Source organism: Moschus berezovskii, chromosome 12 (genome assembly GCF_049115385.1).
Source record: "Moschus berezovskii isolate FMDL1 chromosome 12, NW_MosBer_1.0, whole genome shotgun sequence".
Taxonomy (NCBI): domain Eukaryota; kingdom Metazoa; phylum Chordata; class Mammalia; order Artiodactyla; family Moschidae; genus Moschus; species Moschus berezovskii.
Genome location: NC_142471.1, coordinates 44,349,323 through 44,375,199, shown reverse-complemented (window position 1 = coordinate 44,375,199; position 25,877 = coordinate 44,349,323). Strand labels below are relative to the sequence as shown.

At 47.6% G+C, this 25,877-nt stretch overlaps 1 protein-coding gene across 4 annotated transcripts in view; it reads left to right on the top strand.

Annotated features, from left to right (window-relative positions):
* Positions 1–24,506, top strand: part of TMEM273 (transmembrane protein 273) — a 43,197-nt gene extending 18,691 nt beyond the window's left edge. For 2 of the 4 annotated variants that reach the window (XR_016038753.1, XR_016038752.1), the window contains 6 exons: positions 12,907–12,960; positions 14,075–14,215; positions 15,438–15,468; positions 17,237–17,338; positions 18,047–18,070; positions 22,147–24,506. Coding sequence is in view for 1 of the 4 variants with exons in the window: in XM_055425263.2 (XP_055281238.1) it covers positions 12,907–12,960; positions 14,075–14,215; positions 15,438–15,468; positions 22,147–22,171 (251 nt within the window). In the remaining 3 variants the exon portion in view is untranslated. The remainder of the gene's footprint in view (positions 1–12,906; positions 12,961–14,074; positions 14,216–15,437; positions 15,469–17,236; positions 17,339–18,046; positions 18,071–22,146) is intronic. The other 2 variants (XR_016038754.1, XM_055425263.2) reach the window with 2 other exon arrangements.
* Positions 24,507–25,877: the final 1,371 nt, after the last annotated feature.

The window sequence follows — 25,877 nt, the reverse complement described above, 5'->3', positions numbered from 1 at the left end:
AGTCGGACACCACTGAGCGACTGAACTGAACTGAACTTAATTTTAACTGCCTAATTTACTGATTTTTTTTAAAATGTATCATGCTTTTGATGGCTGAGTTTTCACCAAGCCCTAAATCTCAAAAATTTTATCTTACATTTTCTTTTAAAAGTTATGTAATTTTATATTTCATGTTTAAATCTATGATCCATTTTGAATTCATTTGAGAATTTAAGTCAAGGTAATTTTTTTCTTTTTCTTCCTTTCTATCTTTCTTCTCTACTCTTCTTTCTTTCCGCTCCCTCCCTGCCTCCCTCTTTCCCTCTTATGGATATCCAGTTGCTCCAGCACCATTGGTTGACGCAAAGATTGTCCCTCTACTGAACTGATTTTGCTTGCTCCTCAAAAATCTGTTGGTCGTACTTGTGTGAAATATTTCTGTGTTACCTTCTCTTTTCCACTGATGTACGTGTCTGTCCCTCTGCCAGTACCACACAGTACTGATTTCTGTAAGTATACAGGTTCCAAAATGGTAGAGTGATCATTCCTACTTTACTCTTCCTTTTCAAAAAAAATTTTAGCAAGTATAGTTCCTTTACCTTTCTATGTAAATATTAGAATAATCTTATCTATATCAACCAAAATCTTTCTGGAATTTTGATAGAAATTACATTAAATCTGTAGATTAACTTGAGGAGTCTGGCATCTTTATTATGTTGAGTTTTTCATGAAGTCAGTATGTATTACTAATTATTTAGGATTCTTTCAGCATTGTGGAATGTTTAACATATTAGACATTGTATATATATTACCAGACTTGCACCTAAGTATTTTTTGAGTGATTATAAATTGTATGGTATTTAAATTTCCTCTTTCTATGTGTAGTTATTAGTATATAGAAATATAATTGATTTGTGTATGTCCATCTTTTATCCTGCCCCCTTGCTGAATTGACTTATTAGTTCTAGGATTTAATTTTTAGATTTTCCTACATAGACCATAATATCATCTGCAGGGACAGTTTAATTTTTTCTGAAAAGTATGCCTTATATTTCCTTTTCTTGCTTTATTAGATTGGCAGGAACTTCTAGTAGTATGTTAACAGGCATATTCTCTATCTTAATAGAAAAATATCTCATTTTTCACCATTAAGAATTCAATATAATATTAGCTGTAGGGATTGGGGTAGAAATTATTTATCAAGTTGAAGGAATTTTCCTCTATTCCTAGTTTCTGAGAGTTTTTATCATGAATGGATGTAGAATTTTGTCAAATGCTTTTCCTGCATCACTTTATATAGTAGGCAATTTTTCCTTCATTAGCTTGTAATTATGGTGGATTACACTGATGGATTTTTGAATATCAAACCAGTCTTGCATCCTTAAATAGACTCCATATGGTCATGATGTATAACTCTTTTATCTTGCTGAATTCTATTTGATAATATTTTGAATCTATATTCATAAGGGATACTGGTTTGCAGTTTTTTTTTACATTTAATTTTCTCTGGTTTTAATGTCATAGTAATGCTGGCTTCATAAAATCAGTTAGGAAGTGTTTCCTTTCCATTTTTTGGACGGAACTGTGCAGAATTGGTGTGAACATTTTCTTCAAACATTTGCTAGAATTCTCTCATGAAATTGGTCTTGCTTGCAGATTTCTTGGAATTTGTAGATTATGAATTTAATTTCCTTAATATCTACAAGGCTATACATCCTATTTCATTTGGTTGAGTTGTGATATTTGTACTTTTTGAGGATTTGGTTCATTTTATCCAAGTCATCAGGATTTTATGTGTAGAGTTTTTCATGGTATTCTCTTATTAACCTTCTAAGGTCTGAAAGATCTATATGATTCCCTGTTTCATTTCTGCTATTGGTAGTTGGTATATTCTCTCTTTTTTCCTTTGTCAGTCTTGCTAGAGGTTTGTCAGTTTGATCGATCTTTTCAGAGAACCAGGTTTTTGTTTCAGTAATTTTCACTACTCTTTGTTTCCAATCTCTCAGACACACATCCCTGATTCTAGAGACTCCTGAAGGGAAGTACCCTGTGAGGTGAAGGCAGGAGGAGCGACCTCAGCAGAGTGTCTGTCTATAGGAATATTCCCCTGTTCCTTGCACCCTGGGTGGGAGCCACAGCCGAGAGGCTCAGAGCTGTTGCTGACCTGGCTAACACACTGATCAGCAGACTTCTTCACTTGCTCTCAAATTAAACCATGCATGCTTCCTCTGTAAAGTCATGTAAGCATCTCTGTCACACCCAGACCCTCATTTATCCACCAGAATTGCTTGAACTGCTCCTTTTATTAAATTTGATTCCATTAAATAAGCGGCTAATGGTTCTCAGTAAGATGGACTGGGCTTGCGCTTTCCCTGTTGTCTGAATGAAACAGATGAGCAGCTGGGGGCGTTTTTCCCTGGAACCTGACTGCACCCATCTCAGAGACCTGTACAGATCCCTGGGCCATGTCATCAAGGAGTTGATTTCCACGGTTTGAGGTGAAGGACCTAGAACTAGACCCATGGGCTATACTAAGGGACTGGAACACAGAGACATCAGGGCTGTCCCTTATGTTAACCAAATAGTGATTTTCTCCAGACTCTGCCAGGACACAAAAAGTACATGATTTCAGGCCCCAACCTGAAGGAGTTGACAGTCCATGGAGAGGACAGTTGCAGTGGGTTATGTTAAGTGCTGAGATGAAGGAACAGGGAGGGAACAGAGAGGAGACCTTGAGCCAAACTAGAGTATCCAGGAGGGCTTCCTGGAAGAGGAGTTTTCCTAAGAGCAATTTGATTATACTCTGCCTGACTAAAACCCTTCAGCAGCTTCCTGCTGTTGCCAGGACTGACAAGCATTTATGTGGTCACTGGGCCTCCCTAGCCTATCATGTGGCCCATCCCAAGGCTCCTGCTCCCCAACCCCAAGAATATCCATCAAGTTCCTGTCCAGTCTCCTGTCCAGTCTCGTACTGCCTCTGTTGTGTGAGACATGTGCCACCCGCCCCCCAACCCCAGGACCCCAGAGATGCTCTCTCCCAGTGCTGTTTCCATGCCTGTTTGGGATCTCACCCCTGCCCCACTGTCACCTCGGTCAGGTCAGGGATCCGGTCTTGCCAGTCACCGCTCAGCTCATGCCCAGCAACTGCACTTGAGTTGGTTAGTGCATGTAGTAGAAGCTTGGCTTCCGGGAGCCAGTCTGCAGGCACCGTGAGCAGGGACAGATCTGGTTGGCCCAAGAGGATCATGGGAAGGCAGTATGGGCTGCAGAGGAGTGTGAGGTGCAGCCGGGGAGGATGGAGGGGTGAGCTGGGGGAGGAGCGTGAGCTTGGGAGGAAACAGGTCTTACCCTGAGGGCATTTTAGTAGCCCTGGAAGAAGAGCTGCCCCCACCACCTCCCCGAGCTGTGTAGCAGGTGAGTTAGTAGTAAGGAGACCACCTAGGAGAAAAGACAGGCTGGATGTGTCTGGGACCTCACCAGCAGGGTCTATGCTGGCTTCTGAGGCCTCATTACACACTCACGCTGACTTTCCCACTGCGTGTGGCCTGAGGTCAGAGTGTGGTCAAGGTGACTTGTCTGTAACAGCTTGAACTGCAGAAGACAATGTAGGGCCAACTGGCTTGAGGCTGTGTGGAGTTAGCCCTGGGGCCACAGGCAGGGCTCAGCTTCCCTTTCCAGAAGGTGACCCCTGGAGAGTGGACCGCAGGGCCTTGCTGGAGGAAGTGGGTTGAGCCCTGTGTGTGGCTTGATCTCTAATCTTTAAATATTTAGATTTGTGGTGTGCCCTGGTTTCTGCAAATGTTAGAAGCAGCCTTTAAAAAGATAACTATGGTGGAAATGCCTGACACAGACCTCGGCACACAGTACAGCCCAATGATGGCGACAGATGGCTTGGAGTTGCCAAGCTCCCTGGACTGGCTGGGTGTGGCTGTTTCCTCTGCAGCTTCTTGGCCCCTTCCCTGAGGGCTAGGCCAGCTGTCATCCCACAGCCCCGCCCCCTGGGCACATGCCCCCTTCCACCAAGTCCCCGAGGACTCCAGAGCGAAGCTTCCCAGAGACTGAAGAGCACACTATGAATATTGCATGAATAATAATAACCCCACCACTTAGCGGTTATGCAACGCTTTCCTCTTCCACAATACTTTACCATCATTAATTAGTTATTCTGCACTGCTTCCAGCCTCCCCTGCTCTCTCTGCAAAGGCGGGCCCTGAGATCGCTCCCGAAGACAGGTTTTCTCTGGTCTGAAGCCCCTATGTTGAGTGGGTGGGCCGTCCCCCATCTGGGACCCCACAGTCTCTCAGAGGCAACAGCAGAGACCTCAGACCCTTGGTGGGGAGGACCTTCTCCTTTCTGAACTGAGTGCCTCTCCAGAGCCCCTCCTGATATGCTCTGTCCTGCAGCCCTCTAGAAAGCTGAAGACCCCGTGTCAAGCAGTGGCCAAGTGCCCATGGAGGAGGGTTCCTGCCCACACTTCAGTCTATACCACCCACCTGTGAGGGGATCCTTGCTGTCACAGTCCTTATGTGGTCAGGCAGGCTTCCTGTGGTCAGCCCCACTGCACAGGGGCCACTGAGCTGGGAGCCACGAGGGGCCCATGGCCACTGGCTGAGTAGGGCAGAAAGGGGACACAGATGTTCTGGTTCCAAGCATCACACCTTCCCATCCACCATGGGGGCATAGGCAGGTTTCATGTCCCCCCCAGAGACATTCAAAGATGGAGCGAACCCATCCACTGGTGAGTGTAGAATTGATTGGGTGTTCCAACGGGGGGCGGTTCTCTGACCTAGGCTTTCCTGTACATCACTGCCCACCCCGCCAGGACAGCCTCAAGCTCCTCCCAGCTTCCAAGCACCTCTGACCCCCTTGAGGATTCATCAGGTCTTCTGCTGGGTATGATAGCATTTATGCATCACCACTCCTCACTGAACATGACTGGAACTCCCTGTGGCCTCCTACCCCTTTGGGAGCACTCTGAGGGCCTGGAGCACCCTTGGTTCCACCTTGGGCCAGAGCCGGCTCCCTGCCTCCAGCCCCTCCATTAGCCTGGAAGGGTATTGATCAGTTTGGCTTCTGCAGCTGAGTGTTTTAATCCCAGTGTGTGAATCTTTAAGAATTAATTAGTGAAGATTGCTCAGGAAAAACAAAGTGGGCACAAGTTTTGATACCGTCTGGTCACCCACCGTTAATGTTTTCCTCTTAATTATGAGGCTATTTCTGGAAGCTGGAGGCATTTCCCCTTGTGTTCTGTTGCCTCAGATGGGCTCCTCCATCCTTCTGGTGGCCTTCCGTGGCCTCCTGCTTCCAGGTCCTGCCCAGCAGCCTGTCCCATCCGCATCCTCTGGAAAGCACTGAGAGCCTCAGTTTACCCATGTCCCCTCACTGCTCTGACCCACTGAGCCACTTTCTTTATTCCCAAGGCCTCGTCCTACTTTTCCTTTTGTTTTTAAATAGTGCTCACTCCTGGGGACCTTCACGGATGCCCCAGGCTGGGTTAGGTCCCCCTTAATCCTCCTGGATGCTAACGGCTGTATGCTTCTCTGTGTTAGGAAGAACCCCCTGCACGGAATTCCTTACTCACTGCCCATCTTCCAGGAGTCAGGGCCCACTGCAGACCAGGGCCTGGGAGGTCCTGAGCTGGGTTTGGGAGCAAAAGGTCTGTCTGGTTCGGTGTGCTCTTGCCCTGAATGGGGATCCCTGGAAACGAAGGAGGCGCCCCCAGTCTCCATGGCCCATCGTGGAACCATCTTTGCTTTGTTCTCTTAGATGCTCTGCATTCCTTCTGCTTTCCATCTCTCAAACCTGTGCAGCTTTGCAGGTTTGTGTTCTGCCCAAAGTCTAGGTGCTTTCATAGGAAGAAAGGATGCCCACAGCTATGGGATAGGGATGACAATGTCCTGTTTACTTGAAGTTTGGCAGCTGCGTCCTCTTTACTGAAATGGGAAAAGCGTATTGAAGTGCAATTTCAAGGTGGTTTCTAGGTTTGTGAGCCGGGAGCCTGAGGTTTCCTGTAAGTCACAGAATGTCATAGGAAGGCTGTAGACCCCAGCACAATGCCAGCAGCCCCTGGGAGCAGAGGCCACTGCATAACCCAGACCAACTCACAGTCCTCTGGCATCCTGCTCAGGAGAGGACTAGAGCCTCCATCCTTTTAGGGTTTCACATGTCTAATTTCTAGCATCTCATAGCCCCGGGGAGGGGCAAAAGGGCCAGGGCCACTGACCTGGATTTTTCTAAGAAGAAGACCCATCTGTGAGCTCTGAGGAGGGACGGGATTGCCAGCACCCACAGCCCCCAAACCAGCCCAATTAGAGAAGTGTGCCCTGAATCCTACTGGGACTCCAGGGTCAACTTCCATTGCAGGAAGGGTTTGGGACAAATGGATGAAAGAAAGCTGTCTGAGTGAGTCCATTTGGTACTTGGACCAGGGCTTCAGGTGTATCCACAGCAACAGCAGCCACATGTCCCATCTGTGTTCACACACGGTCCACGGGTGTTCCTGGTCTCAGAGTCATAGGAACAATGCTGTTACACGATCTATTTCTCTGTGGCTGACCTTTACTTCCTCCTGAGCCCTTATTATATCACTCAGTGCTGTAAACTTGATCTTGTCACACAAGCCACTTCTGGTTTAACAGTAATTTCGGGGAATCTTTCCTGTCAGTTCAAGATTCTCCCCTTTCACCTTCCTCTTGCACCTCCCAGGAGGAGAAACTAAGCTCCGAGTAGTCTCACATATCATCCTGGGCCTGGGGAGGAACTGGGGCTAGGAAGTGTGTCCTTCATGCCCTAGAACATTCTGCAGGACAGTACAGACAGGGCAGGGGCAGATATGTGATGAGGTTGCAGGGGGATCCTAAGCCAGCAGAGAGCAGGGGACTTGCAGAGGTGGCGGCTTTGTGCTATATCTTGGAGGATAAGTAAGCGCTTTCCATGGAGACAAGAAAGGTATTGCATCAAATGGCAGCATGTGCAAAGGCCCAGAGGCACATAGGTTTGCTTAGTTGGTGGATCGTAGTTGGGTTTATCTGAGGCTGTGTCGTGAGCTCCTGGTTCACAGCCAGCACTCTCTGCTGTGTGAAGGACCTGCCACTTGAATCATCAGGATGCTTGCAGGTGACAATTACTTAGCTCAGGTTAGACTATAAGGTAAAAAAGTGTTTCCTTACTGAGGTGGCTGAGAAGTCAAGAAGAGGTGCTTCAGGGGCTCAAAACCTGTCTTAGATTTGGTCTTAGCCTGACCTTCCTGGTGGCTCAGTCAGTAAGAGTCTGCCTGCAATGCAGGAGACCAGAGCTCAATCCATGGGTTGGGAAGATCCTCTGGAGAAGGAAATGGCAACCCACTGTGCCTGGTAAATCCTATGGACAGAAGAACCTGGTGGGCTGTATAGTCCATGGCATTGCAAGAGTCAGACACGACTTAACGACTAAACCTAAACCTGCTGCTGCTGCTGCTAAGTTGCTTCAGTCGTGTCCGACTCTGTGCGACCCCATAGACATAAGCCCACCAGGCTCCCCTGTCCCTGGGATTCTCCAGGCAAGAGAACTGGAGTGGGTTGCCATTTCCTTCTCCAATGCATGAAAATGAAAAGTGAAAGGGAAGTCACTCAGTCATTCCAACTCTTAGTGACCCCATGGACTGCAGCCTACCAGGCTCCTCCATTCATGTGATTTTCCAGGCAAGAGTATTGGAGTGGGGTGCTATTGCCTTCTCCAAACCTAAACCTAGCATGACCCTGGTCAGTGAGGGTTTCAATCTCAGCACATTCTCTCTAGCCTGTGGGTCTCCCTCAATCCCACAGTTACCAATTCCAGACGAGATCGGGCGCGTTCAGGGTGGTATGGCCGTACACTTTCTCAGTATCTTCCACAAAGACCCAGAGTTGAGTCTTACTGGCCTGAGTGGGATCACCCCTTGACCAGTCACTGCTGACTGGAAGATGTAGTATCTGACTAATCAGGATAGTTCACACGTCCATCCTGGGACCAGCCTCAAGGGAATCAAAGGGAGGTGTTTCCCCAAAAGAAAACCAAGGTGCTGCCTGAAGCCAAATGGCCAGGAAATATGGGGGGCCACATGGCAAGTGTTCCCCACACACCCCTGTTCAGACTTCTTCCAGCTCCTGGGGATGCAGGTTTGCAGGAAGATGCTGAACACCTCCTGCAGCACTCTGATCTTTTCTTGTGTCAGTCTTGTCTGTCCATCACTGTGCGAGCTCCTTCATGGGGCGCCAGAGTCTTTTGTCCAAGAGCACTTGGATCCCCCTGGTCACCAGGGCCATGCGGAGCACACCAAAGGTACTTCATGCCTATGTGTGTACTTTGCTAGGATAGGATAGATGTCTTCTCTAGTTATCTGAGACCCCCTTCCTTGAGCTGAGAACATTGGAATTTATGTGATCTAAAGTTAGGAGCCATTCTGTAATATTTAAGTTTCAAGATGAAAATGGCCAGGCATCAATTGACAAACACTTAGGGCAGCCTCTCCCTATTTTTAGTCCAGATACTTATAGAACGACATCTGCGTTGCAAGCACGCCCACTGCCCCACAACTGGAAACACACAGCCTGATTCTGCCCAAATAAGGGTGGTGAAGAGGGCCAGTTCCCAGGAAGGGTGGACCCAACAGGTGTGGGCAACTCGGGAGGTCTGGATGATGGGGATGGGCTCTCAGGGTCAGATTCCAGCTGAGATAGAGCAGGCCACCCTGTGCCTTCCACTCACTCCCCGGAGCAGCCTTGCCTCTGTCTTCCTCTGAGGCTAACCTTCCAGTCCTGGAGGAGGGGGACACAGGGAGCCTCCAGGCTTCAGGACTATTTACTCTTGCAGGAGATTCCTTCCTGTTGGGAAACCACTTGCAGAGAGCAGATTGTACTCTGTAGGGGGGAAGGGCTGCAGAGAGGGGGTGGGCACTGGCTATTTTGCAGGGAAGGCTGGGGTGTCAGGTCTCTGTCAGTTGCCTGTCCAAAGTGGGCCTGGGAGGAAGAGTCACTCTAGACTCAGAGCCGTAATGGTGTCTTCGTACATCTTAGAAAAAAGCACCATCTTCTGGGCAGGCGTAGCCTTAGGTGAGTGGTTTGGTGAGAGTGCTGGGGTGCAGGGCTGGACCTGAGCGTGCATGGGGACAGTGTGGGTAGAGGCCCTGGAATCTCAGCAGGCCCATCTAGAGGCAGCACCCCTACTCTCTGCTCTTCCGGTGCTGCTGCTTAGTCCCTAAGTCATGTCCGACTCTGCACACCAGCAAAAGCTGGCTCCTGCACTCTGCACCTGACTCAGTGTAGACAGTCCTAGCGTAGTGTTGACTGTAAAGCCAGATTTAGGCAGCACTGTGCCTGCCAGTGCAAGAGACATGAGAGACGTGGGTTCAATCCTTGGTCAGGAAGATCCCCTGGAGAAGGGCGTGGCAACCCACTCCAGTATTCTTGCCTGGAGAATCCTAAGGACAAGGAGCCTGGCAGGCTACAGTCCATAGGGTTGCAAGGAGTTGGACACGACTGAAGGGACTTAGCACGTATGCACGCATGTGCCTACTACAGCCATGTGAATCTATCAGTCAGAGGGTCCCTGTGTGCCCCCTGGACACCAACCTTGATTCAATCAGCCCCTGCTCAACCCCCTTGAACTATCCCCAGGTTTTAAGAGACTGTTTTCTGGGTACTAAGCTGCCAATTCATGTTTGCATGTGAGAACCCAGAGAATTTCATTAAATAAAATGTGGTGTGTTTTTCCTCTTGTGTCTCTGACAAACCTGAAGCAGGAGCAGTCAGGAGGCCTCTGGCTATGCTCACAGACCAGCAGTCCATCCTCCAGCTACTTTGCAGAGCCAGGGGAAATCATCCCTGGGGGCTTGCAGGGGTCTACAGCGCAGGAGGTGATGATCTTGGCAGGAGGCGGTGGTGGGGGTGGCCGGTATAAGTGTGGTTCTGACAGGTCCTCACCAAGGGATCTTAGAATGCAAGGCTGAGATGCTGAGCACGGGAGGGCGGCTTGGAGGATTTCCCTCCCCGAGGAGGGAAAAGGCTGCCGCCAAGTGGCTGTCTGGATGGCTAGCAGGAATTACTGAGACGGGAGATGGCTGATGGAGTGCACAGCTTAGCCCACTCTTGGAGTCTGGCACCTGCAGCTGTCTGATCTGCAGCCCCAGGGAGGGGACTCACTCAGTCTCTGACCTTGGACTTCACCCAGTCCCCGAGGCCCAGGGAACCTGTTTGGGGTCAGGGACTAGGAGCAGCCTCCTAATCTCGGGGTGGACCCAGGAGAGAGCATGGAGGGAGGGGTCTAAGGAGCCTGAGCCCATGGGGGTGAGAGTGGGAGCTGAGCTGAGCCAGGGACCCCTGCCTGGGAGGGGCAGAAAGAGTGGAACACTCAGGAGGATGCATTTGCTGGGCAGACCGATGAAGGACACTGGGCAGCCTGATGAGGACTGGGGGCCTGGTGCTGCTGGGAAGACCAGGGCCAGGCTTTTTTTGGACACTAGACATTCTTTCTCTCTTTCCTTCTCTGCCTGCTCATCAGCAGTCTGACCTTCTCTGGCAGAGCATTTGTGTGTGTCCCTCTGTTTCCATGTGTCCTTGTGTCTCTCTGACTCTTTCCACCTTTCCGCTCTTTCTGATCTATATCCTTTCTTCTTTCCCTGTTCAAGTTTCACTTCAGGCTCATATATAGATTTTATGCTGTGTGATGGTGGGCTGCCGTCTATGGGGTCACACAGAGTCGGACACGACTGAAGTGACTTAGCAGCAGCAGCAGCAGCAGCAGCAGATGGTCATTCAGAGCCGTGGTCACCAGGAGAAGACCCCTGAGGGGGCAGGAGGAGAGGCTGGCCCTTAGTGGACCTGGCCCCACACTGCTGCCTGCCTTCCCTGTCCCTTGTCTTCTGTCCAGTAAAGGCCGTGTGGGGTAGACTGGTGTTGGAAAGGCCCCCTCGTGAGCATGCAGCACACACTTCAGGATTTCCAGCATCAGCCCAGAAGTCAGTTCCGTTCAGTGATTCTAGCAGCCTAGCCCTACCATGTGTGAAACACAAAGCTTTGTCCAATCCCTGGAAAGGTTTTCAAGCTGGCTAGAGTGGCAGGCTTAATGTGAAGAATAAATGTAAAGAAACAATGAAGCTCAGCGGGGACTTCAAAGAACTGATAGAACCGGGGTCATATTGTGTTCTGTGGTGTCTGTGGTATGTGAGTGAGTGGATAGGCCCCATGTGGGCCCATCAATGACAGAAGTCACCAGATTTCTAAGAAGACTAGTGACTAGAACAAGGCTGTGTACTTTTGCTTCGGAGTCCTCCAGCTTTTTCATCACCAGGTGAGGCCATCAGAAAACCCCTAAAGTCTATTACAATGGTCCCTTCCCCACCAGGGCACTCAGCGAAGATGTCCTCTGTGGAGTGTCTGCCCAACCCCTGGGCAGCACTGAACGTGGTCACATGGATGTCTTGTCACTTTGGTGACCGAGTAGCCACCATTTGCCCTCCATGAGGTCAGGACTCAGGAGGTGGGCTTCTCTTGGAGCTAAGTTGGGGAAGATGTGGTCCCTCTCAATGAAGTCAGCTGCTCCCTATTAGGACCAACGGGGACTTCTGCCTTGCCTGGAAATTTGAGCCTAAGAATCAAGTTTGGGTCTCACCACCCACCTGCCCTTGTCTCAGCCCTCCAGTCCTCGGTCTTGAGGTTTGGGCATCATTCTATTAGTTAGCTGCCTGGGATTTGAGTTCTCAAGGCATCCCGGGGCTCTGGGTTAAGGTGGCAGGACTGCCACTCTCCACTTCTCTTTGCCCCTTGGGCACATCCTCAAGTGCTGGATTCCTCATTCATCAAATGCTAGGGATGACAGTACCTGACTCACAGAGCTCTTGTTCTGAATATTGAATATATGAATGCAAGTGCTGCCCCCAATGTCTGCCTCAGAGGAAGTGGCCAGTTAATGCACACTTTTCTTTACAAGGCCCATGGGTCCATCTTAGCTCTTCTAGAGCCCATCTTCAGGGACCAAGGTCCAGCTTGTGAGTCACATCTCCTCTCTTAAGGTTTCAAGTCTAGGCGAGAAGGGTGAGCCCCCCTGCAGCATGCTCTGTTACCATCATTCATTCATACATCCAATGTCTACTAATGCCTCCTGTGGGCCAGACACGGTGTCAAATGCTGGGGATAAAGCACTCCACAGGGCACCACTCAGCCTAGGGGGAAGACTAGCCAGAAGACCCATCAGTGGGTGAATAGCTGAGAAGCTCTGGGGACAGTGCCTGGCTCACCGTCATGCTATGTAATGTTCTTAAATAAATGGTGTGGTCAGTTACAGTGGGTAGGTACAGCCCCTGTGAAGCATCCAGAGGGGCAGCTAAGCCAGATGTGGGGTGTCAGGAGAAAGTGACACAGAGCCAAGATGGGGTGAAGAAGGAATAGGGGAGAAGACGGAGCTGGGCAAAGGATGTGGCAGCTGGTCCTGGCCTGGGTAGGGAGCTGGGATCAATCAGTCTGGCCAGAGTGAGAGGGTTCTTGGGAGTGAGGAAGAGACTAGAGAGGCAGGTGGGGATCCCGGTGTGGATCTTAGAAACCATGTTAAAGAGCTGGTTTAACTTACAGCTAAAAAAGAACTGTTAACCTAAAAAAAAAAAAAGATCTTTGATAAAATGAATGAAATAAAAAGCGGTCTTCTAATGGGATTAAAATAATCTGGTTTAACTCAGTGTACTCTCACTCCTGCTTTGGCAGAGGTTCTGACATCCCAGCAAAGCTCCCGGACACTGTGGCAACCAAGAACCACCTCTGTGCTCCTGAGTGTGGTGGCCGAGCAGGAGGTTTCCTGTGGCAGACTTCACCAGACCTATTGAGTGGACGGTTGGGGACAGGGCTTTGGCCTGAGACCCCCCAGCCTGATCTTGGCCAGCAGTTCTGTTCTAACCAGAATTTGGGGGTTTTGTCTTTGCAGATGTTGGGGCCGCTCAAGTGTTAGCAACAGGCAAGCCTGTTGGAGCTGAAACTGGTAGGTGGCTGCCTAGTGGATTCTGGATGCAGGGCTGAGGGGCAGGAGGAGGCACTCCAAAATGCATGGGCAGGTGGGGCATCCTGGAAATGGAAATGGGCATCCATTTCCTCCCAATCATCATGGAACCAGGGCAGTGTTCACCCCCAGACCTGTCTGAGTGGCTAACATGGCTCTATCCTTATCCTTGGGGCATGGCACTGAATGACAGCCTGCCCTCAAAGGGGACATGAGTCATCAGGGCCACGTCTGTCCACTCTATGAGATGCAGCCCTGCACTGCAGCCGTGAGCCCCCAGATAGCAGGCTTTGCCCTGGCCAGTGCCTCCCTCCACTTGCACCATCCCAGCCTCTCTCCACCTCAGAGTTCAGCTCTCCATGTACAGTACACCTTCCACGTCATCGCCTCTGGGAAGACTGTCAGTTTCCACAGCAGCCCACCTTGTCACTCGGCATTCGAGTGAGCTCCTGTCTTCCGCCGCTGACTGCAGGCCCCTCAGGATGGAGTCAAGGGCTCATTCATTTGCCTTCAGCACACACCAGAGCAGGCAATCGACACACACATGGATGAGCTGACGCAGGGATAAGTGAGGATGACTGCAAGACGACAGAGAAAGGAGCCACCAGTCATTTGGGAATGGTTCCCACAGCTGAAGCGATCAGGGCTGGAGTTCCAGGAAGACAAGATGAAGTGTAGGTGGAGCGGTAGGGAAGGAGCATGTTCCCAGGAGACTGGAAAATTAGGCTTGCCTCAGTGGGTTGGGATTTCCCAGGTGGCTCAGTGGTAAAGAATCTGCCTGCCAATGTAGGAGATGCGGGTTCAACCCCTGGGTCATGAAGATACCTTGGAGGAGGAAATGGCAACCCACTCCAAGGTTCTTGCCTGGGAAATTCCATGGACAGAGGAGCCTGGTGGGCAACATTCCATAAAATTGTAAAAGAGTTGGACACAACTGAGCAACTGAACACACTTGCATGCAGCAGGTTGGACTATGTAATGTAAAGGTCCAAGTATAAGACTTTGGACTTCGTTCTGACGTAAAGGGAGCTGCGGAAGACTTTTGCTGGGTGATGACTGATTAAAGCCCCTTGTTCGATTCCTCCCTGCCCTCCAGATATCAAATACGCCATCATCGGGACTGCTGTGGGCATCGCCATATCGGCCGGCTTCCTGGCCCTGAAGTTCTGCATGATCAGGAAACACATGTTTGATAACGATTCCTCTGACCTGAGAAGCACAAATGTAGGCTTCAACGGTAAGGAAACAGTGATGCTCAGCCCTGGCTCTGCCCTTTCCTGAGACAAGACATATTCTGGCCGGTTATCTGGTGTGAGGCTCTGAGGGTAAAACTGGCTGTAGAGAGCATAAAAAACATGGATCGAAAAGAAATGCAGTGACTTCTCTGTGTCTGTCTCTCTCTGCTTCTGTCTGTCTGTACTTTTCCATTTAGTTATTCTTGATATTCTTAAGAATCAGTTTTCTTGGGGAAATGTGGGGAAGGGAGCTGAGTTGGCTTCTGATAGAAATTTCTTTTCTTTTACCCAAATGATGTGATGAGATGAAATCAATCCCAGGAAGTGGTGAGGCTGCTGCTGACATGGGTGGGTGGCGGGAGGTGTGGCCGGCACTGATGACCTGGGCCAAGTTGCATTTTTTCCCCCATAAATTGGGCAAGCCCTGCACTGAGTGGTTCTGAGTACTGTCTCCTCGTGACCCAAGCAGAGCTGGGTTTACGAGCGCCCAGCGTGGTTCTCCACACCCTGTTGCAGCTGTGGAGATCTGGGTCCTTAGGTAGGTGCTGAATACTCAGTGAGTTTCAGTAGCAAAATACAACATTGATTTGCACCCCTTGTCTCTAAAGGGGCGACCTGCAAAATCCAACCCCCATAGGATGGCTTAATGGGATGGTAAGGCAGTTTCCAGAGGACAGGGAGGAAGGACATGGTGTCTCTTGAAAATGTGATTATTATCTGTAAAGATATCCAAAAGGGGAGGCAGGGCAAGGAGGAGACTGCATTTGAGGGCTTCCAGTGTGTCCCACTGCACAGGGAACTTAACTCGTCATAGTTCACTTGCCACTGCTTCTGTTTCCCTAGGAATAAGGGAAAGAGAAAATGGTCTCTTCAGCACACTAAGAGACACCCTAGATCTCCTAAGGGTGAGAGGGCCTCAAGGAGGGAGAGGGGGAGGGAAAACTGGCAGGGGGCTGGGGCATCTATTTCTAGAGAAACCTCAGTCTCACCCGGGTGCTGAGCTAGGGGGCTCGGTGAGGGACTGGGTAGAGAAGTTTCAACAGTGCCAATGGGGAGGGGGCAGAGCACTCAGCCCAAGACAACCCCCTCAGTGGCCCCAATCCCAGGAACCTCTCAGCATCGCCCGAGTCTGGTGGGCTCTGACCCCATCCTGCTGGCCTGGCACCGAGAGAGTTCACCACCATCACAGTGCCCGCTTCCTAACAGACTGCTTTCTCTGTTTAGAGACCATTGCACTAAAGAAGAGAACTTCAAGGTAAGGTCACTACCGACTTGAGTCCTCCTCATTTTCGCTCCTGCTTCTCTATCCCTCTCCCTTGCCTGACATTCTTGCCCTCTTCCCACTTTGAAATGCTTCCTAGGGGCCCAGGATGCACCCTGGCCTCCCTGTTCTCACTCTCCCCTCCTTTGGGCCATCCTCATGTGTCATGAGACACAGGGTATTAAGTAGTCAAAGTAAGCTTGGGCTCTTTTCTGCACTTGGGTTAGATTTTGCCTTATCTCCTGCTCAGAGTCCTCCCAGTGGATCGCCCACTCTCATGATCATGTCCCCAGCCACTGCTATGTCCCAATTGGGAAACTACATGTGTTCTGTTTCCAGCTTCCCTGCTGCCATCCAGCCACACTGCTCTTCTGAATAGAGCCCTTGTCCTCCAAAGACAATCCTAACTCAGGACAGTTGCACTTGCTGTTTTGTATCATATGGAAGGCTCTTCACTCAGATAGCAACAAGCTACTGCAAAGCCCCCTGAAATGAGGATCTGAGTGATACCAAGGAGGCAGCCAGTCTCTTGGGGGCAGGGTGAAGGTTCAGGCCAGAATTAAGAATCAGTAGCATTTGTTGGAGTGGGGACGTCCTAGCTGGAGATGCCCTTTGGGAAGTAGGCAGTAGAGCAGGGGTGGACAGTGGGCTGGGTGGGGGTGGGATATGTTGGTGACTACCTTTTTCGAATATGGTAAGTCTGAGGCTTCTGGAGACTTCCTCATGGAGGAGATGTTCAGTGAGTGGCTGGTATTCAGGGCAGAATCTGAGTTGAGATGGGCTGATGGGCTTTTAGAGGGATGCAAAGCACAGTCCCCCCTCCAGTTCTTCCCTGGGACCTGGGGCTTGGTAAGTACAAAGTAGCATCTCTTGAAGAAATATGTGGCTCTATGGATGAAGGAGAGATGGATGTGTGGTACTCTGCAGTCAGGGGGATGTCCTGGGGATGAGCTGGAAATGGATTTTCTCAATACTTTCACTTTCTTGAGGCTCTGCCCTCCTTCAGATGTATGCTGCTGCTACTGCTAAGTCGCTTCAGTTGTGTCCGACTCTGTGCGAACCCGTAGACGGAAGCCCACCAGGCTCCCCCGTCCCTGGGATTCTCCAGGCAAGAACACTGGAGTGGGGTGCCATTTCCTTCTCCAGATGTATGGGGTCTGCCAATAATTTCTGGGGACCTAAAGCTCATGATGGTGGGGGTGAGGGGACCTGGGAATGTATAGGTGTACCCCAGACCCAGAGTCTGCATTGTTTTTGGGGCCCAGCTCGTCTCTGTGGTGGGAAGTGTAGGATTGGGTCAGTTTTGGATGGATGAGCTGTGCCTGCGATGGCGGACTCTGCCCACAGCATGGTCTCAGGGGCCCTTTCCTGGGTGGCTGAGGCACCCTGGCATGTGGCTGAAGGCTGCAGTGGCCAGCTCTGGCCCTGTGTCAGGATGATCGAGTGGGCTGGTGGAGGTTCTAACAGAGTGATCTTCTTAACCACCCTTGAGCCATGCTATCTTGATCATCCAAACAGCTCACACTCATCAGGGGACAATTTGGGTTAAGGCATCATGCTTTGGAAGCTCCAGTGCCCCCTGGAAGTTCCCAGAACTGGTGTAAACTCTGATTCAGGGACCTCTTAGTCATGGGATTCACAAAACGGAAAGATTTCACAATACCCAATTTTTAATCCTGGTGCCTTTGTGCATGCATATGTGCATGTTGGGGGAGGGAATGTGAAAGGCTGTGATGACTCATAATGAAGGTCTGACACACAGATGCTGCTGTGTGAAGATGCTGCTGTGAACAGTACATCACAAACCAGTTCAAGAGCATTGAATGAACAGTTACTATGGTTTCATCTTCCAACCTATGATCAGGTCAGAGGAGCATCTGTTCGGTATATTTGTTGTTTAGTTGCTCAGTTGAGTCTGACTCTTTTGTGACCCCATGGACCATAGCCCGCCAGGCTCCTCTGTCCATGGGATTTTCCAGTGGATTGTCATTTCCTTCTCCAGGAGTTTTTCCCAATCCAGGGATTGAACCCGCGTCTCCTGCATTAGCAGGTGGATTCATGACCACTGAGCCACCAGGAAGCCCTTTTGTACATTTGGATGTTCTGAATTATTTTGATACATTGGAGCTATAGGAGGAAATTTCCATAACCCAGGCGAGGTGGCTGCCATAGGCATCAACAATAAACATTGTGAGAGTGAAGTACAGGAGAAGGAGTGTGAAGGGTGCAGGAGGAAGGCAGAGGCAGAGGAACTAAGGGAAGAGACAAAAGATGGGGAGAGGTGGGTGGCTGGGAGCTAATGGCTGGATGGGGTTCCCCTGCATCTACTCGCCCACCACGTGCAGGGAACTGTTCTCAGCATTATCACACCAGAGCTCTTCTACTGAGAAGGAAGACACAGTTCAAGTTTCCAAAACTGACACTAGATGGAGTCAGGCTTAGTCGGGAAGCCAATAGACCAGAGAATGGAAAAGCAAAAGACATGCCAGCCATTCTCCCGTAGCAGAATTTTGCCCGTGCTTTTGGTCATCTAGGAATGATTTAGTAAACATCCTGTCTGCCTGTTTTGCAGGTTAAACCTGAGTTTCTCCGAAAGGTGAGTTGTAAGAGTGACGGATGGTTCATACAGAGAGGAGGAAAGGCAGTCCCTTTCCTGTCCTGTGCAGGCTGGAGGCTCTCCTGCATGACCCCTGCAGGATGGGAGGGGGATTGCTAGGCATGGGACAGAAGTCTTGGTGTGTCAGGCTGGCTGAGACTCGGTCCGGAATCATCATGTCTTTAGGACAGTTGTGGAAAGTCCTAATCCGGCAGTACTTTGGCAAGATTTTAAATGAAGCTGTGGGGCATTTGCCTGATGAGAGCTGAGAAAACTGGGTTTTAACAGCAAGATGGTTAAATTTTTATCTTATTTGACTTGGTTTTCCAAGACCTTCTCTTTGACAGAAGCCAGTCAACTGTAGCCTGCTTAAACCATTTGATGAAAAAAAAAAAAAATCCAAAATTTTCTTTGTGTCATCAAGCCATCAGTTTGGCAGAGGTGTCAGATTTTCAACGCTGCTGTGAAGTCTCAGAATAGACAGTGCCTGAGCATATAGGGCAGCCTTTCAGGAAGGGGAACGGGATTCGAGGTTATGGCTAAAGGAGCTCTGTTCCCAGGAAAGAAGGCATCTCCTTCAGGCTTATCTGAATGGTCGGTTCACAACCCACGTCCCCTAGTCCTGCTTTCCCGCACCTCAGGTACCAGCCACGTGATCTCACTGTCCTTTTTGAAAAATCTTCAAAGCCACAGAAATGTTGAAAGAACAGTGCGATAAAAACATCTACACCCTTCACCTAGATCCATAAACTAACATTTTGCTCTGTTTGCTTTGACTCTGCAAGCATAATTTTTTCTGATTCGCTTAAAAACTAGCGTAGATATCATAATATTTACGCATCATGTATCTCCTGCATAATCACAATGACAGGAATGGTAAGAAATGAATGGAAATGGGTAGTAATTCAATAGCATCATCTCCTTCACAGCCTGTATTCAAATTTCTCTGATTGTTTCCCATGTATCTCTTATAGCTCTTTTTCTAAGCCAGGGGCCATTGTACTTGATTTTGTCCCTTTTTAGTTTCTCTCGATGCCCCACGGAATTGTCAGGTTTGAAGTACTTAAGCTTCTGGCATCATGTTCTATTTCCTGGATTTGCCTGTCTCCTCCTGAGTAGATTCAGATTGGGAACGTTGTCATGATTACTGCAGAGGTGACACTGGGTGCTTATCTCTCAGTGCACTGCATCAGGAGTCACACGACTCCAGGCTCTCACTGTTGGTGACACTGCTTTTAACTGCTTGGCGAAGGAAGTGACAACTAGATCTTTCCTGGTAGAGAGAAAATTCCTCGTTTGCAATGAGTAAATAATCCAAGGGGGGACTTTGAGACTGTGGGAACACCCTGACCCAAGTAATTCTTCACCCAATGGTTTTACGTCTGTTCGTGGCCTGTGTTTGAATAGTTATTGCACTGAGGGCTACATAGTACAGACTTTCTAATTCCATCATTCCTTCTACATTTAATAGCTGGCATTCTTCTCTTCTTTGTTGAACATTATTCCTAAGGACTTCAATGCATTATAATTCATCACCATCATGAATCTTTTTGATGTTTAAATTGTCCCAAGTTATCATCACACGTCAATTCTTGGTGGCTTTAGACGGGATTCCAGTAGTCACTAAGAATTTCATAGACTTCTGAAATTATACAGTGTTCTATGCTCACCTTACACTGTTCCTGCTCAGACTTGGAATCACGCATTTCTCCTAGATCCATGTTTTCTTACCCCCACCTCCACCCTCTTTCTTTTCTTTAACATGGAGTAGTTTTTAGAAACCAAAATCTGAGCACAATGGGTGCTTATGGCTACTGAGGCATCACTACTTAGAGACCTTCTCAATGGACAGTCAGCACATGCATATTTACCAGTATGCATCAAAAACTCAGCGTAATGTTCTTCTTAAGATTTCCTCATTCCATATTTCTGTTTTGTCTCCTCGAAAGTGAAAGCCCTGTTTCCCAACTATATAAATATTTTTATCCATTTGCTCTATCCTATAATACACACAAAATACATACTTCAAGAATTACAATGCTGTACAACTACAAACTCACTTAAAAATTTCTTTGCTGCTCTTTGTTCTTAGAATTTAGTCCTTCATGTGTGCAGAGTATTGTGTTCAAGTTGAATTAATTATTTTCTCAGTGTGGTTATGCTATCAATTGAATATATAGTTAGAGATATTTGTTTCAGTGTATATGCTGGTTTTTGTTTAATTTCTTAATCTTTGTAGTTTAATTTTATTTTTTGAGTATGTGAAACACATATACAGTTTTAAACTAAAAACGTGTAAATAGGTAAACTTAGAGATGTTCTGCTCTCCTTTCCACTCCACCCTGCTCCTACCCACTGTTGCTGCTGCTAAGTCGCGTCAGTCATATCCGACTCTGTGTGACCCCATAGACGGCAGCCACCAGGCTCTGCCGTCCCTGGGATTCTCCAGGCAAGAACAGTGGAGTGGGTTGCCATTTCCTTCTCCAATGCGTGAAAGTGAAAAGTGAAAGTGAAGTCACTCAGTCGTGTCCGACTCTTGGTGACCCCATGGACTACAGCCTACCAGGCTCCTCCATCCATGGGATTTTTCCAGGCAAGAGTACTGGAGTGGGGTGCCATTGCCTTCTCCGGCTCCTACCCACTGCTTTGAGGTAATTAATCTCAACAGTTCCTGTTTTATCTTCCCTGTGTTCCTTTTACAAAAATATGTTTAATTAAAAGATTTGCATATATACAATTTTTATAAAATTAGATAAATGTTTTTATATGCATATATATATTATTCTGGTTCTTGTATGTGTTTACTTTTATTTGGATCTCTGATTCATTTGGTATGGGGCATGGTATGAGATATAGATCCATTTCCCCAAATGGCAGTCTAGTTATCTTAATATCATTTTTCAAAATCACTGTATTTCCCCCCGTATTTTACTTGTCACCTTTATCATGTTAAAAATGTTCACATATAGTTGGATATTTCTGGACTTCGTATTATTCTCCAGTGGTATTTGTGGTTATTCATGTGCTATTATCACACTCTTTCTTATGGTGACTTCATGTATTACCCGGTGTGGCTGGCTCCCACACACCTTGCTATTCCAGTCTAGCTATTCCTGTGTATTTGTTTTCCATATAAACTTTACAATCAACCTCAGAATCTAGCTACAGAAACAAACATCTTGCAATTTTTATTGGAGTTACATTATGTTTACATATTAAATTGAAGACAATTGACTTTTTGAGGATATTATCCTTCACTGACACAAATATATGCTTTTTACAAGTCTGTTTTTGTGTGTCTCAGGAGAGTTTTCAGATTTTACTCATGGATTTTTCACATTTCTTATTAAGTTTACTTCTAAATATTTCATGTTTTTGTTGCTTTAGTAAATGGAATTTCCCATCATGTCTCCTACTTGGTCATTGATTTGGGGTATTAACATGATAGCAGCTGACATATTGAATGCTTTTATTGTTTTTTTTTATTTTATTCTTGATCTCCTTGAGTTTTCATCATATTATGTCTTCTGCCAAATTGTAGATCTTCTCTTCCAATAAGCCTCTAATTGTTTTCTCCTCTCTGATTGCATTGGCTAAAATCACCAGTGTTAAATAATAGTGGAAACAGTGAGTATATTTTGTCTTTTGCCTGACCTTTGTGGGAAATTCTCTAGTGGTTTTCATTAAGATGTTAGATTTAGGGCTAAAGTACACGTGTTTTATCACATTAAGGAAACCCACCTGTTCCTATCTTTTTGAGTCTTTTTTTTTTTTTCAGGAATTTGTGTGGGATTTGGTTAAAAGACTTTTCAGCATTAGCAGGCATTAACTTATCATTGGGAGACATTCTCCGGGATGGTCCCAGGAAAACAAGGACATACAGGCGCCCCTGTTACTACTTTAGTTTTTTGCTTCTCTCCTTGTTGATCTGTATGATTTTGGAGGATGTGGTGGAAAATAGGATTAAGGCAGCCACTGTAATCCTAGAGTCTCCAAAAGTCTCTTTCTCTTTCTTTTGGTACCTAGCTCAGATCTGGGTATTAATGAGTCTTCCAGATGGCTCTTTTTCTTTCCAGAAATGCACATGTGATTGAGCTCTGAGTGAGCAGCCTCTTCAGGAGGACACTCTGGACAGCTTCTCATTGAAGACAGCTTGAATTTGAGCATCCAAAGCTGATAATGGACCTTCACATGGAACTCAAAATGCAGAGCAAATAAACTTATAGAATTTACAGTGCCTCTGTCCTGGAAGAAAATAGTGTTTCTCTTCTGCAAGGAGCTAACTGCATAAGGAGATGTAAGAGACTCTTTCCAGCAGTAAGAAAGTTTGAAAGTCAATACATGCTCACTGCCTAGCCTGGTTTCCAGTGTCAGAGTTGTTCATGCTTCATGACTACACTGTGTCCATGGATCCTATCAGTAGCAAGTAGCTCATGGAATGAAAACCAAACTCAAGACACAGCTTCTTTAGCACCAGTCTACCAAGAGGTGAACAGCCTTGTCTAGAACTGTTGGCCTCAACTTCTTAGCTGTCAGAAGAATCCATCTGTCAGCATTCAAGGGAACTGAAACGTGAAAATCTTTGGGCAGTCTCCATTTCTATAAATGACGGAGAGACTTTCCAGAAGAAGAAATACAGGCTGGGCTGGAGTGGGAGAAAGGGCTCTGACAGCTGTGGAATGGCCCCACAGCTCGGCAGCTTTCGAATGGTGGTACCAAGAAAGGATGAAAAGAGAAAGCAGCTGCCATGGCTTGTAGTGAACACACCAAAGCAAGTGATTATTGTTTTGCTTATAGGATTATTTTGTGGTGTCTATGACAATGTCCGTACCTTGTCATGGAGGACACAACTGGAAGAGACATAAACCCAAGGCTGCATGATGCAGGCCCCATTCACATCTCTCTCCCCTTAATATTAACCCTGGGTTTCTGGGCTGTATTAAGGAATACTCTTTGCCTTTTCATTCAATAGAAATCCAGGTGGCTACATGGACTGGTTCTCTTTAGATTAGGTTACTCACCTTGTGTGATAAAAGATGTGTTATATTTGAAAACAAAGCGCTGTTTTGTAATAATTTGCCTGAACTCCCAGAGCATCTTTTATCTGACTTGATAACAATGTAGTTCATTAGCAGCCTTGGTTAACTGATAACCTAAAGCAGTAATGCGATAGTCATAAGCAATTTTCTGTGTGTTAGAATAAACCATCTTGTAAGGTATCTGATAATTGATTTGCTTCTTTTAGCAGCATTTTAATTAAGACAGCTGCTTGGGAACTGAAGGTGAATGCTTCTAGATTCTCAGCAATCATTGTAATATCTGTAAACGCAATAGAATGTTGGGTCCTTTCCCTCACCCTACATCATGACATATTTTCCCAGCACTACTCCCAGACTCCAGTTTTGTTTGAGTCCCACCCAGAGTCTCCTGTGTGAAGAACACAGAGAAGTATGCTGAAGACTGGTGCTTTCTCCTGGTCTTCTAATGGCAGACATGCTGTGGGAAGCAAAATGGGTTGGGGGTTCTAGGCAATTGGCTTCCTTGGCTTATACCCCAATTCCAAGCTCAGTGACTTTCTTCTGTAGCAGTCCTACTGGAAGTCATTTTTAACAGCCCCTCTTCATGGGAGCAGCTCCTGGGGATAGAAGTGCCAATGGGCAGAAACTCTTGTATATGTTTTTGAAGCAACCACAAGAAGTCATTATGTCTGTATGTGCAACGTCCTGAGTGAGAGCCATTTTTCCTATCCTACGCTGTGGTTTGGGACCAGAGGCCAAGGACTAGGATAAACCCTGCCCTCCCAGGCCAGTAGGCTCTGAGTCCCCCAGAGCACATGCAGACCCCAGACAGCCCGTCTCAACAGGCAGAACATCTTTGCCCAAAGGAGAAGCAACAGATGATACTCAAATACCTGTGGGTGGAGTGAGCTGCAGATCTCAGCAACCAGACAGGATCTAAAGGCATAGCTGTGGTTTGCTGCCTCTGTGACTCATTACCTGGAAGAGAAGGTAAAATGGGAGAGAGTTATCTGGCAAAATCAACAAATTACAAATATGTATCAATCTCTATGGGCTTCCCAGATGCCTCAGTGGTTAAAAAATTCTCCTGCCAATGCAGGAGCTACAGGAGACACAGGTTCTACAGGGGTCAGGAAGATCCCCTGGAGGAAGAAATGGAAACCCACTCCAGTGTTCTTGCCAGAATAAGCCCATAGACAAAGGAGCCTGGCTGGCTATGGTCCATGAGGTCACACAGAGTCAGACAAGACTCAGCAACTAAACACTCACACATCAATCTCTATATCTTCAAGTTAAAAATATATTTTACGTGGAATCTATAAATTAAAATAAGCATACAAAAATAAAATAAATATGTGCATATATTCTTCTGTGTGTGTTAGAAGTATGCATATGGTGGAATTATACTCTATCATAGAATGTATGGGCGTTTGAATAAGTAAGTGAAAAACAGCCCTTTTCATCATCAAAATTTGGAAATAGCCTAGAGGAAAATAAACAAGCTAAACAGATGGAGATGAAAGTATCAGAGTTATTCTGATCTTCAAATGAGTCATGATAAGTTAATATCACTCTACGGGCTCTAGACTCCTGCTTGGTACTTGCCCCAGTCTAAGCAAGAGGTTAGTGTGGCTGGGGTTGGAGTGTCGGCAGCAAAGATGCAGAGGATGGATGGGTTTTGGATGGGGTTTAGTGGTAGGGGTCCCAGGGCTTGCAGACATAGATTTGGGTGTGGAGGAGAGTGACTCAGCCTCAGCCCCAGAGTTTGGTGCCATGGAGAAGGATGTGGAAGCCCCAGGGAGTGCTAACCTTGGGAAGGGTCTGCAGCAGCTCTCGGGTTTCTTGGGTCAGCTCTTGGCGAGCCAAAAGATGGGCTGCACTTGGAGAGAGAGTGGATCCCATGTTTCTATGGGAGTTCAAGCTTGTAAACTGGGGTTAAAAGCATACATGTCAGAGATTGTTCTAGAATGTGCTCTGAGATCCATGAGAAAAGCAGGGAAGAATCGGCCTGGAGGAGCTGTAGGGCTCTTTAACAGTGAGGTGGAGTGTACAGAGGGGTTGTTTAGACAGAGGGAAGCTGAGTTGAGCTGAAGATGCAAGCTGAGGGGCTGGTACCTGTGATATGAACCCTAGAAGGGCCAGGGCCAGCCTGTGCTCAGGGCCCACCCCCCTGACCGGTTCTCTTTTGAGTTGTCATAATCCCAGGGCTTGTCAGATAAATTAAGCATCCTTCAAAAATATGACTTTTCACATGGATGTTATCAATAGATGACAAAGAGGTCTCTCCCAGGCTGTGTGTGCAGAGTGCAGTGAAGTCACTCAGGCCTGGACATGAGGAGTTTATGAGTCAGCAAAAAGGGCAGACCATTTTGGAACCTGCTATGCCAATACCTGCTTCCCTTGTGGCTCAGCTGGTAAAGAATCCACCTGCAGTATAGGAGACCTGCTTCAATTCCTGGGTTGGGAAGATACCCTGGAGAAGGGAAAGGCTACCCACTCCAGTATTCTGGCCTGGAGAATTCCATGGACTGTGTAGTCCATGGAGTCACAAAGAGTCGGACACGACCGAGCGACTTTCGCTGGCTCTGGCGATGCCAATACCCAGGAGGATAAAAGACCAGGACGAAGAGAAGAAAGGGCAAAGCAATCGCTGTGCATGGGCGTAGGCCGCACAGGAGGAGGGTCAGGAAAAATCAGTTCCTGATGCACAGTGTCCTGACACACTGACGCAGTGTATCCTGCCAATTGTTTGTCTGGATATGTGAAGTCTATTTTCTCTTTCATGAAGC